General features: G+C 46.1%; 1 protein-coding gene across 2 annotated transcripts in view; it reads left to right on the plus strand.

The window, feature by feature from the left end:
* The window catches only part of macrod2 (mono-ADP ribosylhydrolase 2), a 1,493,168-nt gene that overhangs the window by 1,376,245 nt on the left and 98,562 nt on the right, over nucleotides 1-18,361 (plus strand). For both annotated transcript variants that reach the window (XM_072506634.1, XM_072506640.1), the window contains exons 12-13: nucleotides 15,300-15,380; nucleotides 17,259-17,324. In XM_072506634.1, the coding sequence (XP_072362735.1) occupies nucleotides 15,300-15,380; nucleotides 17,259-17,324 (147 nt within the window). The remainder of the gene's footprint in view (nucleotides 1-15,299; nucleotides 15,381-17,258; nucleotides 17,325-18,361) is intronic.

Here is an 18,361-nt window from a genome sequence, read left to right on the forward strand (position 1 = left end):
GTGGGGGCAGGGTCATTGAATATATTCAAGGCTGAGTTAGATAGATTTTTGATTGACAAGGGAACCATAGGTTATGGAGGGTAGACAGGAAAGTGGAGTTGAGACCACAACCAGATCAATCATGTTCTCATCAAGTGTCATACTGGCTTGAGGGGCTAATTGGCTTCCTCCTGCTCCTGACATATGTGTTCTTAATAAAATGTAACAGACAATCATGGAAAACATTCCACTCACTGTTTCATGATGCTTATTTGTGGAATGGTCAGTAAAGGTTCAGAATTGGCATTGGCAACTAATTCAACACCATCTTTACAACAGACTAAAATGTCCCAAGGTGCTTCACAGCAGCACAATTGACCAGAATTTGACAAGTCATGTAAGGAGATATTCGGGCAGATTACCAAAAACATGGTCAAGGAGGCAGATTTCTAGAGCCCCTTAAAGGAGGAGCGAAAGGTAGAAATAGACGGTGAGGTTTAATCAGAGGGTTCTGGGGTTTAGGACCCAGACAGCTGGCCACCAATGGTGACGGTTAAAATCAAGGTTGTGCAGGAGGCTGAGGTAAGAGGAATGGAGAGACCCCAGAGCATTGTGAGGCTGGACTAGGTTACAGGGAAAGGGAGTGGCAAGGCCACGGAGGGATTTCAGAACATGAATGAGAATTTTTGGTTTTTAAATTACACATAGCTCAAATTTATATTTATATTTAAGAATTTTCTGAATGGGGAGATGCATAGGATTAGAAGTCTGCATGCTCGAACCGTCAAAATCGGCAGCCTTCCCACCAATTTTAAATGAATGATCAAGGGTTAATTAGACCAGTTATCAAGCCAACTGACCCTGGTAATATGCTGCCCACATCATATATAAAACGTTTGGCAGTTGAGCCAGAGCGGTAGACCTGTTTAATGGTTGGAAAGGAAAGCTGGGTCAGTTTTCGGGGGCTGGTCTTTGTCGATCACGGGGAGGCCTCCTTCAGATCGAAGCCCCATTTCCTTCTTACCCACTCCCTCCCTTAAACCATGCCCCGCCCCCACTCCCATCCCTCTCCCGAACCTCCTCAGACTCTTTTGGCCTAAGATCCCGGACTTACCTGCTCCGGGATCCATGGCCTTGGTCATCTTCTGCAGGTCTAGTGGTGGCCACGGATACTTCCATGGCGCTGGTGGGCCTTATGGATCTGCTGGCCAACCCCATTGGGGGGAAGTTCCAGGGGTGGATGTACCATTGTTCCCTCGTTAGTCTGTCCCGCAGTGCTCTATGGCTGTGGGGCACGGCATGGCGGGTTGATGTAGAGCATGCCACCTCCAAGCCAACACTCTTTCCGAGGGGTGAGGGGGGTCTATTATTGAGTGAGCTTTCACCAGCACCATATTGCATTAAATCTTCCCTTAGTTTCCACTGCGTCAAGAAATCATCATAAGTGTTACATTTTCATTGTTCACTCACAAAAAATTTAAATTCAATATCACATTAAGAGCCCCAAATTGTACACAGGCATAAATTTTTCCTGGTGCTGTTGCCTTGCCTACATTCAGTTATCTTGAGATAACAAACGCACCTAGAATCTAAATATATAACTTCCATGCTATATTAATATTCTGGCTCAAGGTGAGTTCTGAGACATTAATCCCTCTTGGTGGCTCCTGAACTGTGAGATCTCAGGAGGAACTTTGTGCCTTGATAGAATGGTACCAGATTGCACTGAGAAGAGTTTAACCTGAGGAACTGCTGTCACTGTATAATTGAGTTGACAATGCCCTTGATCCAATCTTGTACTTAGCACACAGCTTGAATTCACCAGCTTATGTTGTAAAGACTGGTTAGAATAACTTCAATGTTATATTTAGGTTGCCTAAGTAGTGACTGATCCTTGAAACTGTGCAGGGCAAAGGCTAGCGCTAGACTCATTTTATATTTTCCAATTCGAGAAAGTTTTTTTCAAAAATCCCACAAGAGTTCCATCAAGAAAAAGTGTTCCTACATGTTCATTCAATAATGTTTATCAGGACCATAGTGGCTAGGAATTCCTCTATATATTACAATTAACCTCAGGGGCAAAGTTATAATAGGATAACCTCAATCTCCCTCTCCATCCCCAAACTTTAATATCTTTGATCATGGTATGCATGTGGTTTATGGACGTATTATTCGTCATAGTGTATGCTAGTTAGGAACTAGGTCAACATTAGTTTTATTCTAGCATTGCATAGGAGTATTTCAACTGTACTATTTGAAACAACAATATATGTTTATAGTATGCCGCTAAAGTTGAACCATACCTAAGGTAGTATCGTGTTATGTTACTGAGCATGAGTTCAAATCCCAGGTTGACAGCTGGAGAATTTCTGTTTTGTTAATTAAATAAATCTAGGATTAAAAATACAGTATCAGCAATGGTGGCCGTGTAATTACTGGATTGTTGTAAAAACCCATCTGGTTCACTAATGTCCTTTAGGGAAGGAAATCTGCTGTCCTTTCCTGGTCTGGCCTACATGTGACTCGAGATCCACAGCAATGTGGTTAACTTTTAACCTCCCTTTGAAATGACCTAACGAGCCACTCAGTTTAGGAGTAGACGGTAAATGCTGGTCTTTCCATTGATGTCCATTTTTTAAGATCCACAGTTCTTCATAGAGGTGTCACTCGGCAAAAATGTGGTCAGATGTTGCCTCATGGTCAAGAGAGTCGTTTTGAAATGTAATTACTGTGGTAATGTAGGCAAACTCAGCTGCCAACTTGGAGCACAGCAAGCTCCCACAGATGGAAATGATCCGGTAATGGACCCACATCTTCTGGAGACTGGACTTACGACCAAATGTGTAGGTTCAGACCTTGTGGAAGTCGTCTGACATGCTGACCTATTTGGGAATTTCCTAGGACGTTTGAACGTCCGATAGGCAATTCCCCTGCTCCCGGGACCATCCGTGAATGTGTTCAGCGCTGAGTCAGAGACTCTGGGAAGTTCTGTGGTACTCACCTGATGATTACCCAGGAAATGTCAGAGAGAATAAAATCTAATCTGACTCCTGGGTAAATCCAGAACTGACTCTCTCCCCCCCCCCACCCCCCCACCAATCACTCACACTAACCCCTAAACTCCACCCCCACTACCTGACTACCTGCTGACCCAACCACCCCTTCCACCTCCCAACCTGACCTGTCGATACCCCCCGACCATACAACTAGCATCCCTCAACCAGACCCGACGAGCCCCCGCCACCCAATTACCCCTCCAGACCTGACGACCTACCAAACCCACTCACCCAGCTTTCCCCCTTACCCACCTACCCATTCTAACCACTTATCCCACCACCCATTTACTCACTCTTACCACCTACCTAGTCACCCTACTCACCAGCTTACCCATATGCCTAACTCTACTCACTTACCAACCTCACCCACCCACCCATCCTAATAACATACCTATGCATTAATTGATCCACTCAACCATCCATTCACAAACACTCAAATGACTGGATGTTTAAATTTACCACATGAGTGCTCGAGTGGAGCAGCAATCCGCCAATGATTGCCACCTTTTGGGAAGTCCGGGCCAATCTATGTTGGTTGTGTTGGTTGATGTTGGTTAAAGGAAGTGGCAGCAAAAATAATGGATCTATTGGTTATAATATTCCAAAATTCCCTGGACACGGGAAAGGGTCCAGTGGATTGGAAAAATGCTAATGTAACGCCCTTATTCAAAAAGGGAGGGAGGCAGAATGGAGGACATTATAGACCAGTTAATTTAACATCTAGTGTTGGGACATTGTTAGAATTTAGAATCCATTATTAAGGAAGTCAAAACACAATCCATCAGAGTCAACACAGTTTTATGAAGGGTAAATCGTGTTTGACTAATTTGCTAGAGTTATTCGAAGATGTAACAAGCCAAGGTGATAATGGGGATCCTGTAGATGTTGTACATCTGGACTTAGTGTTTGCTAAGGTGCCGCACAGAATGTTCGATCACATGAGGCTAGAGGTAATTTATTAGCTTGGATAGAAGACTGGCTGACGGACAAAAGACAGAGAGTCGGGGTTAATGGGTATTTTTCTGGATGGCAACATGTAACTAGTGGGGTGCCACCTGGTTTAGTCCTTGGACCCCAGCTTTTTGTACTAACAACTGGGATACAGGGATCGCCGGCTCTATAGCCAAATTTGCAGACGACACTAAAATAGGTGGAACAGTAAGTTGCAATGAGGAAATAAGAACCTTACAAATAGATATAGATAGGTTAGGAGTGTGGGCCAAAACGTGGCAGATGGAGTTTAATGTGATTAAGTGTGAGGTAATCTATTTTGGTCAGAAAAATGGAAAGGCAACTTATCACCTAAATGGGGAGAGACTTCGGGGTGCAGAGGGATCTGGGTGTCCTTGTGCATGAGTTGCTGAAAAATAATATGCAGGTACAGCAGATAATAAAGAAAGCAAATGGAATGTTACCATTTATAGTGAAAGGAAGAGAGTATAACAGTAAGGAAGTGTTGTTGCAACTGTACACTGCATTGGTGAGACCCACACCTGGAGTATTGTGCACTACTTTGATCCGCTTATTTGAGGAAAGATATAGTGGCATTGGAGCAGTTCAGAGGAAGTTCACGAGATTGATTCCAAAGATTAGAGATTGAGCAGTTTAGGACTATATTCTGTAGATTTTAGAAGAATGAGGGGAGGTCAAATTGAGGTTTGTAAGATGGTAAAAGGTATGGATAAAATCGACATGGAGTGGATGCTTCCTCTTGTGGAGAATTCTGGAATGAGAGGTCATAGTCTCAGGAGAAGGGGTAGCAAATTTAAAACAGTGATGAGGAGAAACTACTTCTCCCAAAGGGTCGTGAATTTGTTGAATTCGCTACACCAGAGTGCGGTGGATGGTGGGATAGTGAGTAAATTTAAGGCAAAGTTAGACAGATTTTGAATTAGTAATGGGTTGAAGGGTAACGGAGAATGGGCAGGACAGTGGAGTTGAGGCCATGATGAGATCAGCTATGATTGTATTGAACGGTGGAGCAGGTTCGAAAGGCTAAATTGCCACTTCTGCTCCTAGTTCTTATGTTCTAAGAAAGAACTATACTGTCTAATTCCACCTTCCAGCTCTTGGTCTGTAGCCCTGTCAATAACAGCACCTCAAGCACAAATCTGGTATTCTTGATTAATAAGGGGATCAGGGGTTATGGGGTGAAGGCAGGAGAATGGGGATGAGGAGCATATCAGCCGTGATCGAATGGCAGAGATACTCGATGGGCCAAATGGCCAACTCTGCTCCTAGATCTTAAAGTCTTATGGTTTTATGAATAAATATTGGTCACGGACAGCCTGACTACGCAGACTCCCTGAGGCAAACCCCCAACATTAGTAAATACAGCTCCTCTCTTAATTTTCTTGCTTGACTTTTTAACCAGTGCAATAGCACTAGTTCCGTTCATTCTCTCTCTCTCTCTCCCCCCCTCTCTTTCTCTCCCCCTTTCTCTCTCGCCCCCTCTTTCTCTCCCCACCCCCCTCTCTCTCAGTATGACACAAATGTTACAGCACCACAGGAGGCCATTCAGCCCATTTTGTCGGCGTTGGCCCTCCAAAGGGGCAAATTACCTAGTGCCATTCCACAGCCTTCTTCCCGTAGACCTGCACATTCTTCCTGATCAGATGACCAAACATAACCTCAGGAATGCCTCGATTGAACCTTCATCCACTGCATTCTCAGGCAGTGCATCCCAGAATCACCACCAGTCAGCTCTCCCCCTGAAAGGGGAAATCAGCTTATGGTCACCTTTGACTATGGCAACTTTACTTCCTTGTCTTTGAGCATGGAATGAAAGGAACCTTGGTTTGGTCATTTCTCATTCTGAGATATACTTCTTAACTTTTCACTAACGTTTCAAAAACTTTATCTACCTTTGGCTACCAAAAATTGGTCCTTTCTGCTGCTTTCATACAAATATCTCCAAGTATGCTTGATGGGGCAGCACGGCAGCGCAAGTGGATAGCACTGTGGCTTCACAGCGCCAGGGTCCCTGGTTCGATTCCCCGCTGGGTCACTGTCTGTGCGGAGTCTGCATGTTCTCCTCGTGTCTGTGTGGGTTTCCTCCGGGTGCTCCGGTTTCCTCCCATAGTCCAAAGATGTGCAGGTTAGGTGGATTGGCCATGATAAATTGCCCTTAGTGACCAAAAAAGGTTAGGAGGGGTTATTGGGTTACTGGGATAGGGTGGAAGTGAGGGCTTAAGTGGGTCGGTGGAGACTCGATGGGCCGAATGGCCTCCTTCTGCACTGTATGTTCTATGAATACCCCTGCTGTGTGAAAAAGATTTTCCTTGTGTCACCATTGCTTCATTTGACAATTATCCTAAATCTCGATCCTTCCACAATGGGAACAGTTTTTCCCTACCTTCTCTGTCCTGCCCCCTCATGATTTTGGAGACCTTGATCAAATCTACCCCCCTTTCCCTCTCTCTATTTCTCACTGGGTTATGAGTCAAAGGGTATTTTTGTTGCTGTTAAATTTAATTTTCTACTGATTCACTTAACCAATAAGACAAAGTGCCATTCCTGGCCTGAATAAAATTGGGGTTGTAAAATGTAATCAGATCAAAACGCTGAAAATTAACAAGCTATGTTCAAGTGCTTAATTTTTATCAGGATTTTGTCATTATTTTTTAGGGTATACATCTAGAAATATAGCCACATTAATGTATTGTGCTTAACAGTCCTGTCACGATAATTGAAAAAGTAATCATTTTTTATTTTTTGCCTTCTTTTCCAAATGTATTCGTCATTTTACTAACCTTTCATAATTAATTGTTGAAAGCGGTCACATAGAATTACATCAAGTCTACTGCACAGAAACAGGCCATATAGCCAAACTGGTCCATACTGGTGTCTATGCTCAACGTGAGCATCTACTCCTTTTTCACCCATCAGCATATCCTTCGATTAAATTGTCCCCGATGTCTTTATCTAGATCATCCTTATGTGCAACTATGTAACCACCCTGAACTACTTGCTGTGGCCATGAGACCCACTCTCTGGGTAAAGAACTTTCTCCTGAATCCCCGATTGGATTTATTAGTTGACTATCTTATATTTGTGGCCTCGGGTTCTGCTGTCTTCCAACCCTCAGCATTTATTAAAAGTTCTATTAAAAGCTCACATCGAACTTCCGGGTGCGGCGATGACCAGCTAAGTCGCACGTTTCGGCACCTCCCGTTGAAACGGACTTTTGGGCACTTATTAGGAGCCCCAACGGCAATTTTTAACGGCCAAAATCATTGTGCGGTGAAATAGGAGGGAATCCCCCCGGATAAATATGGATAAAGGAGAAGATAGCGGCCGGATTGCAGTGGATCCACTGGAGCAGCGGCAAGGAAGGGAAGCTCGAAGCAAGATGGCGTTGGAAAGTGGCTGTTTGGTATGGGGCCCGGAGCAACAAGAGTTCCTGTGGCGCTGTGTGGAAGAGCTGAAGAAGGAGGTGTTGGCCCCAATGCTACAGGCGATTGAAGGGCTAAAGGAGGCGCAGAGGACCCAGGAGTTGGAGCTTCGGGTCGTGAAGGCAAAGGCTGCGGAGAATGAGGATGAAATACAGGGCCTGGTGGTAAGGACAGAGACGCACGAGGCACAACACAAAAGGTGTGTGGAGAGGTTGGAAACCCTGGAGAATAACTAGAGGAGGAAGAATTTAAGAGTCTTGGGTCTTCCCGAAGGCACAGAGGAGGCGGACGTCGGGGCATATGTGAGCACGATGCTTCACTCGCTAATGGGATCGGAGGCCCCGACGGGCCCTTTGGAGGTGGAGGGAGCTTATCGAGTTCTGGAGCGAAGACCAAAGGCAGGAGAAATACCTCGAGCCATAGTGGTGAGGTTTCACCGCTACAATGACAGAGAGATGGTTCTAAGATGGGCGAAGAAAACTCGGAGCAGCAGGTGGGAGAACGTGGTGATCCGCGTGTACCAGGATTGGAGTGCGGAGGTGGCGAGAAGGAGGGCAAGTTTCAACCGGGCCAAGGCGGTGCTCCACAAAAAGAAGGTTAAATTTGGAATGTTGCAGCCGGCGAGACTGTGGGTCACACACCAAGGGAAGCACCACTACTTTGAGACGGCAGAAGAGGCATGGACATTCATTGTGGACGAGAAGCTGGAATAGTCTGGCGAGAGAGATAAAGTGGTGGAGTGATTATGTGGGATGAGGAAGGGGAAGGGGGAGGGAATATATATATATATTTTTGTAACTTTTATCCTTTCCCCTCGTGGGGGGGGGGGGGGGGGGGGGGGGGGAGTATGGGGAACTGTGGGCGCCGGTGGGAAGGAAAGGGGAAGGAGAAGGGAACTGCGCCATCAGGGGTGGGGCCGAGTGGGAAATGCGGGCTTTGCTCCCGCGCTATGGTAATTGTGGCGGGATCGGGGACGCAGGAAGGAGGGGGCCTCGCACAATGAGGGGCCGAGGACAAACGGGGGAAGCTGAGTTCAGCCAGAGTTTGCTGACTTCTGGGAGCAACATGGGGGGTGCAACTACGCTAGAAAGAGATCTAGCGGGGGGGGGGGGGGGGGAGTTAACTGGGTTGCTGCTGCTAAGGGGAAGGGGGAGCTGTTATGGGGCGGGGTGGTGGGGACGGGTGAGCACCGTCGGTGGGATATACGGGTACGTGGGAACCGGGTGAGGAGCTGGGTTAGAAAAGGGGATGGCTAGTCGACATGGGGGGGGGGCGGGTAAAGAGCCCCCCAACCCGGTTGATCACGTGGAACGTGAGAGGGCTGAATGGGCAGATTAAAAGGGCACGGGTGCTCGCACACCTAAAGAACCTAAAGGCAGATGTGGTCATGTTGCAGGAGACGCACCTGAAACTGGCAGATCAGGTCAGACTACGTAAAGGATGGGTGGGGCAGGTGTTCCATTCGGGCATAGATGCGAAGAATAGGGGTGGCTATTTTAGTGGGGAAACGGGTACTGTTTGAGGCAAAGACCATAGTGGCGGACAGTGGGGGTAGATACGTGATGGTGAGTGGCAGATTGCAAGGGGAGGCGGTGGTTCTGGTGAACGTATACGCCCCGAACTGGGATGATGTAAACTTCATGAAGCGTATGCTGGGGCGTATCCCGGACCTGGAGGCGGGAAAGCTGGTAATTGGGGGAGACTTCAATACGGTGCTTGATCCAGGGCTGGACCGGTCTAGGTCTAAGACCGGGAAGAGGCTGGCAGCGGCCAAGGTGCTTAAGGACTTCATGGAGCAGATGGGAGGAGTAGACCCCTGGAGATTTATAAGGCCTAGGAGTAAGGAGTTTTCATTTTTCTCCCATGTTCACAAGGTGTATTCACGGATAGACTTTTTTGTCCTGGGAAGGGCACTGATTCCGAAGGTGACAGGGACGGATACATGGCCATAGCCATTTCGGACCACGCTCCACATTGGGTAGATCTGGAGGTAGGAGAGGAAAAGGAGCAGCACGCACTCTGGAGATTGGATATGGGGTTGTTGGCGGATGAGGGGGTATGTCTAAGGGTGAGGGGGTGTATCAAAAGGTACCTGGAGCTTAATGATAACGGAGAGGTCCAGGTGGCAGTGGTCTGGGAGGCGCTGAAGGCAGTAGTCAGAGGGGAACTGATATCCATAAGGGCCCATAAAGGGAAGCAAGAGAGTAAAGAAAGGGAGCGACTGTTGAGAGAACTTCTGAGGGTAAACAGGCAATATGCAGAGGCTCCGGATGAGGGACTGTACAGGGAAAGACAAAGGCTACCTATGGAATTTGACCTGCTGACCACGGGCAAGGCAGAAGTACAGTGGAGGAGGGCACAGGGAGTACAGTATGAGTATGGAGAGAAGGCGAGCCGGTTACTGGCCCAACAACTGAGGAAGAGGGGAGCGGCGAGGGAGGTAGGTGGGGTGAGGGATGAGGAAGGTGAGATGGAACGGGGAGCGGAGAGGGTGAACGGGGTGTTTAAGGCATTCTACGAGTGGCTGTATAAGGCTCAGCCCCCGGAAGGGAAGGAGGGAATGATGCATTTCCTACATCGGCTGGAATTCCCGAAGGTGGAGGAGCAGGAGAGGGCGGGACTGGGAGCACGGATTGAGGTGGAGGAGGTGGTAAAGGGGATTGGGAGCATGCAGGCAGGGAAGGCCCCGGGACCGGATGGGTTCCCGGTGGAATTTTATAGGAAATACATGGACCTACTGGCCCCGCTTTTGACGAGAACCTTTAATGAGGCCAGGGAAAGGGGGAAGTTGCCCCCGACTATGTCGGAGGCGACGATATCGTTACTCTTAAAGAAGGAAAAAGACCCGCTGCAGTGCGGGTCTTACAGGCCTATTTCCCTCCTGAACGTGGATGCTAAGCTCCTGGCCAAGGTGATGGCGACAAGGATAGAGGATTGTGTCCCGGGGGTGGTCCACGAGGATCAAACTGGGTTCGTTAAGGGGAGACAGCTGAACACGAATATACGGAGGCTTCTAGGGGTGATGATGATGCCCCCGCCGGAGGGGGAGGTGGAGATAGTGGTGACGATGGACGCTGAGAAAGCATTTGACAGAGTGGAGTGGGACTACCTATGGGAAGTGTTGAAGAGATTTGGTTTTGGAGAGGGGTTTATTGGATGGGTACAGCTGCTATATAGGGCCCCGGTGGCAAGTGTGATCACGAACAGGCAGAGGTCCGACTACTTCCGTCTTTATAGAGGGACAAGACAGGGGTGTCCCCTGTCTCCGTTACTGTTTGCATTGGCAATTGAGCCGCTGGCCATAGCACTGAGGGGCTCTAGGAAGTGGAGGGGAGTACTCAGGGGAGGAGAAGAACACCGGGTATCATTGTATGCAGATGATCTATTGCTGTATGTTGCGGACCCAGTGGAGGGGATGCCTGAGATAATGTGGACACTCAGGGAGTTTGGGGAATTTTCGGGATACAAATTGAATATGGGGAAGTGAGTTGTTTGTGGTGCATCCGGGGGAGCAGAGCAGGGGAATAGATGATTTACCGCTGAGGAGGGTAACAACAGATTTCCGGTACTTAGGAATCCAGATAGCCAGGAACTGGGGAACCCTACATCGGCTTAATTTAACACGATTGGTGGAACAGATGGAGAAGGATTTTAAGAGATGGGACATGGTGTCCCTGTCACTGGTGGGCAGGGTGCAGGCGGTCAAAATGGTAGTCCTCCTGAGATTTCTTTTTGTGTTCCAGTGCCTCCCGGTGATGGTTACGAGGGCTTTTTTCAAAAAATTGAGTAGAGTGTTATGAGCTTTGTGTGGGCTGGGAAGACCCCGAAAGTGAGGAGGGGTTTTTTGCAGCGTAGCAGGGATAGGGGGGGACTGGCACTGCCGAGCTTAAGTGATTATTATTGGGCCGCCAATATCTCAATGGTGTGTAAGTGGATGGGAGAAGGGGAGGGAGCGGCGTGGAAGAGACTGGAAATGGCGTCCTGTAAAGGAACCAGCCTACAAGCATTGGCGACGGCGCCGTTGCCGTTCTCCCCGAAGAAATACACCACAAGTCCAGTGGTGGTGGCAACGCTGAAAATTTGGGGGCAGTGGAGACGGCATAAGGGAATGACGGGTGCCTCGGTGCGGTCCCCGATAAGGAATAATCATAGGTTTGTCCCGGGGAGAATAGATGGGGGATTTAGAACATGGCAGAGAGCAGGGATTGTGCAACTGAGGGATCTGTTCCTAGACGGGATGTTTGCGAGTCTGGGAGCGCTGACGGAAAAATACGGGTTGCCCCAGGGGAATGCATTTCGGTAAATGCAATTGAGGGCTTTTGTGAGGCAACAGGTGAGGGAATTTCTGCAGCTCCCGACGCAGGAGATTCAGGATCGAGTGATTTCAGGGACATGGGTGGGGGATGGTAGGGTGTCAGATATATACAGGGAAATGAGAGACGAGGGGGAGATCATGGTGGATGAGCTGAAGGGAAAATGGGAAGAAGAGCTGGGGGAAGAGATCGAAGAGGGGCTGTGGGCAGATGCCCTACGCAGGGTAAACTCTTCATCCTCGTGTGCCAGGCTTAGCCTGATACAATTCAAGGTCTTGCACAGGGCGCACATGACCGGAGCAAGGCTCAGTAAATTTTTCGGGGTAGAGGATAGGTGCGGGAGATGCGCGAGAAGCCCAGCGAACCACACCCACATGTTTTGGTCATGCTCGGCACTGCATGGGTTCTGGGTGGGGGTGGCAAATGTGCTTTCGAAGGTGGTGGGGGTCCGGGTCGAGCCAAGCTGGGGGTTGGCTATATTCGGGGTTGCAGAAGAGCCGGGAGTGCAGGAGGCGAGAGAGGCTGATGTTTTGGCCTTTGCGTCCCTAGTAGCCCGGCGAAGGATATTGTTAATGTGGAAGGAAGCTAAACCCCCGGGCGTGGAGGCCTGGATAAACGACATGGCAGGGTTTATAAAACTGGAACGGATAAAGTTCGCACTAAGAGGTTCGGCTCAAGGGTTCACCAGGCGGTGGCAACCATTCATTGACTATCTCGCAGAACGATAAAGGAACTGGGAAAGTAGCAGCAGCAACCCGGGGGGGGGGGGGGGGCTCGGGTGGGTCCTCAGGGAAGTTTTTGTATGGATATTTTTACTTGGATATGCATATTGGCTTGTTTAACTTTATTATTTGGGAGAGTTAATATTTTGTTATGGCAGTTGCCATTTAGTTTATATATTATTTATTTATTTGTTAAAAACGGTCACTATTATTTATATTGTTTTATTGTAAAAGGGAAAACATTTTGTACTGTTTTGTTTGGCCGAAAAAATTTGAATAAAATATATTTAATTTAAAAAAGCTCACATCGAAGATGATTATTTTTCTTTCAGCTCTCTTATTGGATTTCATGTCAGTTTCCCTCCTGCAATACCCCAGTTAGTCCTCACTAATCCAAGCAGTCGTGCCTTACTGGGCGAGAGTCAATCTCCTCTACCTCTTCCATGCCCATATTTGGACGTGAGCAATACTTGCTTGTTGCTTTTTATGGTTCATGTAGTTTTAAACCACTCTTCACCGCTGAACGTTCCGTCTTGCTTTACCTTTTGCGCTTCCAAGTTTCACCAGGATTCATCTTCATTGAGACAAAATGTTGCTAGTTAAAGGATGGATTTATTTTCATCCCATTTGAAAAGAAAATCTACCCGTTTTCTCATAATTCATTTTTTGGAACCTTAAGGAGTGTTTTAAAAGAAAATGATTTTCACGTTATAGTATTAGTCTGGGAACAGCTGTGAAGTTCAGACTCCTTGTGAAGGGGAATCTGTTTGGTGAGTTATACTATAATTGCAACAGAGTTGGGTTAGAGTGAAATTCTTTCCTGGATGATGAAGGTTCTATAACCGGCAGAGAAAAATCCAGATAGTACCATAAAGATGAATCCACAGTTATCACCATCTTGTAATATGGAATTGCATAAAGCATAGAGATGGTGCCGTAGAGTTAATGTCATTAGGTTAGTAATTCCAAGGCCCAGGCTAATGTCCTGGGGACACAGATTCAAATTCCCATGGCCGGAGGTGGAATTGATTGAAAGCTAGCTTCAGTCACCATGAAACTATCATCGATTGCTGTTAAAACCTATCTGGCTTTCCCTTTAGGGAAGGAAACCTGACATCCTTACCTGGCCTAACCTACATGTGACTCCAGATCCCACAGCAATATGGTTGACTCTTGAATGCCCTCTGAAATGACTCAGCAAACCACTCCATTCAAGGGCAATTAAGAATGGGCAACAAATGCTGACCTTGCCAGTGTCCGTCCACATCCCAATAAAGAATAATACAGTACAGAAACAGACCATTCTGTCCAACTAGCCTCTACTAGTTTGTACTCCACACAACTTTCCTCTTATTCCATCCACCTTTTATGTTTGTCACAACAAAGTCATCTTTATCCACTTGTGCTTCCCAAATGTTGAAAAGCTTCTCCACAAAGATCAACTCACAATTACCATCAGTGATCTACAGCAGTGTTCTTCAAACTTTTTTTCTGGGGACCCATTTTTACCAACCGGCCAACCTTCGGGACCCAACCCGGCCGACTTTCGGGACCCAACCCGCCCCACCTTCGCGACCCACACCGGCTGACCTTCACGACCCACGCCGGCCGACCTGAGCGACCCACCATTTTCTCTTACCTTGTTTGCTGCTGATAAAAATGGAGGAAATGGTTTTGGATCCCTTTGGCCCTCGTACACGCTCCTCCAATGGAACCTGTTGGATGAAGGGGAAGCCTTCCGGTGTCGGAAAGTATGGAGTCTCCATCTGTCCAAAGTTCTGCATTTTTTCCCGTAAAATTTTATTAAATAAAACCCCCCCCCGAACTTGTAAAAAATAATAAAAAATAAAATGAATAAAATAAATGAAAAAAAATTAAATGAATAAAATAAATGAACCCCCCGAACTTGTAAAAAAAAAGTGAATAAAATAAATGAATAAAACCCCCCCCGAACTTGTAAAAAAAAGTGAATAAAATAAATGAAAAAAATAAATATTAAATGAATAAAACCGCCCCCGAACTTGTAAAACAAAAAGCTGCGACCGTTTAAAAAAATAGCGGCCGCACTGCGCATGCATGCCCGATCACCGGCGCGCATGCGCAATGCAGCCAAATTTTTTTTACATGTTCGCGGCCATTTTAAAGGCCGCTTGCAGCTGGCGTTATTAAAAGCCTGCTGCTGCGCGGGGATTTGCGCGATCGGAAGCGCCGCGAAGGACGGCTCCGCGACCCTCCCGATACCCGCCCGCGACCCACCCGCGGGTTGCGCCCCCGAGTTTGAAGAACACTGATCTACAGAGAATCAGATTGAGTCTACAGAACAGAAATAGGCCATTTGCCCCAACTAGAGTGTATGCTCCACACCCTGGCTCTTCCTGCCAACCTCATCTCACTCTATCAACATATCGTTCTATTCATTTCTCCCTCATGTGTTTGTCTAGCTTCCTATTTATTTAACTATGCTAATTGCCTTCCACTGCTTATTGTGGTAGTGGATTCCACATTCGAATCATTCTGTCACACTGAGAGCTGACCTGCACTATCGAACACAGAGTGCTTGGAATGGTTAAACCAAATGAATGGATAATTTCTATTTTTAACAGTCTTACTGATTATTGTATCTCCAAGCAATTAACTTTGGCAAAATCGCTTTGTTAACATGTCGAGGAACATGGTGCCAGAAATGTTCAATAATAAAAATGTGTTTCTCTAACAAAAATGGCCCGTTCAGTTTTAATAATTAAACTGAATCAATTTCACCATGCAATTTGTATTATAAATATTATTGTTCAAACTTATAACGTGAAAATATGTTTTTCTCTTCCATTTCTACAGTTTCAACAGAAGAAAGTCCTGATGGTCAAGCAGAAGATTCACTGAAAAAGACAGAAGTTGAAAAATGTGTTGATACGCCTTGTAAGAGCTTTTCAAATATTGTGTTGATGTAATGATTCTTAGAGAAGCATAGTTAAATATGGTGTTTAGAACAATCGTAGAATCCCTACAGTGCAGAAGGAGGGCGCTCGGCCTATTCAGTCTGCACCGACCCTCTGAAAAAGCACCATTGGGTCACTGTTTGTGCGGAGTCTGCACTTTCTCCCCGTGTCTCCGTGGGTTTCCTCCGGGTGCTCCGGTTTCCTCTCACAAGTCCTGAAAGACGTGATGTTAGATAATTTGGACATTCTGAATTCTCCCTCCGTGTACCCGAACAGATGCCGGTATGAGGCGACTATGGGCTTTTCACAGTAACGCCATTGCAATGTTAATGTAAACCTACTTGTGACAATAAAGATTATTATTTATAAAATAATGAGGAGCACAGATAAGCTAGATAGTCAACATCTTTTTCCAAAGGTAGAGGAGTCTAGAACTAGAGGGCATAGGTTTAAGGTGAGAGGGGAGAGATGCAAAGAGTCCAGAGGGGACATTTCTTCACACAGAGTGTGGTGAGCATCTGGAATGGGATGCCAGAGGCAGTGGTGGAGGTGGGTATGATTTTGTCTTTTAAAAAGCAATTAGACAATTACATGGGCAGGGTGGGTATAGGGGGGTATGGGCCAAATACGGGCAAGTGAGACTAGCTTAGTGATAGAAACTGGGTGGCATGGACAAGCTGGGCCGAAGGGCCTGTTTCCATGCTGTAAACATCTATGCTCTATGACACAGCTGTTGAGTCTGTCTGGCATTTTCTGTTTTGATTTTTTAACATCTTCAATTGGGGCTTAACGCCAACATTTGTTTGATAATTACTTTTGTGAAGCGCAATGAGATGTTTTACCATGTTGACGGCACAATGCAAATGCAAATTGTTGTTGAGTTTAGGAAAGATCCAACATTAGAATCCATTCCCCAATAATCAAAACTTCAGTTAATTTCAGCAAACCTCTCATTACTCTTATAGTCAGTTTTCAAAAACAAAATTAAACTTCCACCCGCAGGCATTGGATGGACTTTCTTCATTTATATTAAAAGACTTTCAAATCACTTATTATTTTTAAAAATATGTCCGCCTGAATATATCTGAGTTTACTTGCATTGTCAGCACACAATACCTCATTGTGCATTGCTACTTTTATTAAGTGTATTTTGTTTTACGTGTTTCATGCTTGATTAATTACAATTCCTATTCAGAAAAGATGAAGTGAGTATTATCCCGGATAAATATAAAAGGTAGACTCATTTGGGTTTGATTCGATCGGAGTTGAGTACCCAAAGGCAGTATCAGTGATTAACAAAGTTGAATTGAGCGCCTGCCTCATCGATGAAAACAGGGCAAAGGGCGGTGTACATCTCTGACATGCACAGAGCGAGATCACCAGCCTCAGATTCTGCACTACAAACTTCACAAACGCTTCGAATTATGACAGGACAATGCAATAATGGCATTTGCACATTTGACAATCTTGAGGCTATGTAACAATTTGCAGCCTTTGATCGTGGGTACAAACTACCCCACCTTTCATCAGACCCTCGCCCAAAGCTAAACAGCTGGCTTGTAATGCAGAACAATACCAGCAGCGCGGGTTCAATTCCTGTACCAGCCTCCCTGAACAGGCACCGGAATGTGGCGACTAGGGTCTTTTCACAGTAACTTCATTGACGCCTACTTGTGACAATAAGCGATTATTATATTATTATTATTATTGTACTTGGAACAGCTTTTATTTTGCTCCAACTGTGCCTCAATGGATTCTAAGAAACTGCACTTCGGAAATGTTCAGCCATATCAAGGAAGAGATTCAAAGCCAGTGTTCTGTATCTGACTGTTTTTTGGTGTTCTGTTTGTTTTGGCAGTGCCTTTAGAGAATCAAGATGCTGACTCTAAACCAAGTGAGGTATACATGGAGAGCCAGATTGAAGGTAGGAACTACACTTATTTCGCACAACCAAGTCAGTGCAGGATGCACAATGTACTGTGGAGAGATGGTGGTGGCGTAATATTATCGGACAAGTAATTTAGAGGCCAAGGCTAATGCGCTGGGACACAGGTTCAAATGGCACCACGGCAGCTGGTAGAATTTGAATTAAATTAAATGTTTTTAAAATCTGGAATTGAAAGCTCGTCTCAGTAGCTGTGGCAATGAAACCATCATCAATTGTCATAAAAACCCATCTGGTTCACTAATCCTCTTCGGGAAGGAAGTCTATCGTCCTTACTCGGTCTTCGACTCCCAGCATTATGGTTGACTCTGAAATACCCTGGAAAACAGTTTAAGAGCAATTAGGGATGGGCATCAAACGTTGCCAGCGACACCCACATCCCATGAACAAATACATTTTTAAAAAATCAATTCATACCTTTTTAGTGGTTTGGTTCTCATTGTGACTTGTTCATTTCTGTGAGGTGGGCATCACTGATAAGGCTATCATGTATTTCACATCCCTAATTGCTCTTGAAATGGTGGCAGTAAGCCTCCTCCTTTAATACAACTGAGTTGCCCTCTAGGCTTTTCATTGCCGTGGGCCTGCATTCAAATTCAGGCCAGGTCGGGTAAGGACAACAGATTTTGTTCCCTGCAGCACATTAGAGAATCAATCCAACAGCTTCATGGTCACTTTTATTGATACTAGTGTGCGGGGACTAAGAGCTCACCTTGTATATTTTTTAATGAAATATATATAGATATCCTCCTGGCTATTTCTAAAATTAAAAAAAAAGGACAAAGATATTTTCAAATGGCTGAGCTCTGTGTGTTTGTGACCCTTGAACAAAAGGAGCTACCTGGCAGTATCAAAGGAACTTACACCTCGTCATCTTTGAAGAGACACTAACAGCCCCCTGTAGTCTGCGGAGACCAAATTCAGAGAACTATACAAAGGCCATCTGCATTTCATAACCCAGGCTGGCCAACCGGAGCCTACTCATCTGTCGGGAGAGAGGGCCCCACAACCTTCAA

The sequence above is a fragment of the Scyliorhinus torazame genome, chromosome 1 (genome assembly GCF_047496885.1).
Source record: "Scyliorhinus torazame isolate Kashiwa2021f chromosome 1, sScyTor2.1, whole genome shotgun sequence".
Taxonomy (NCBI): domain Eukaryota; kingdom Metazoa; phylum Chordata; class Chondrichthyes; order Carcharhiniformes; family Scyliorhinidae; genus Scyliorhinus; species Scyliorhinus torazame.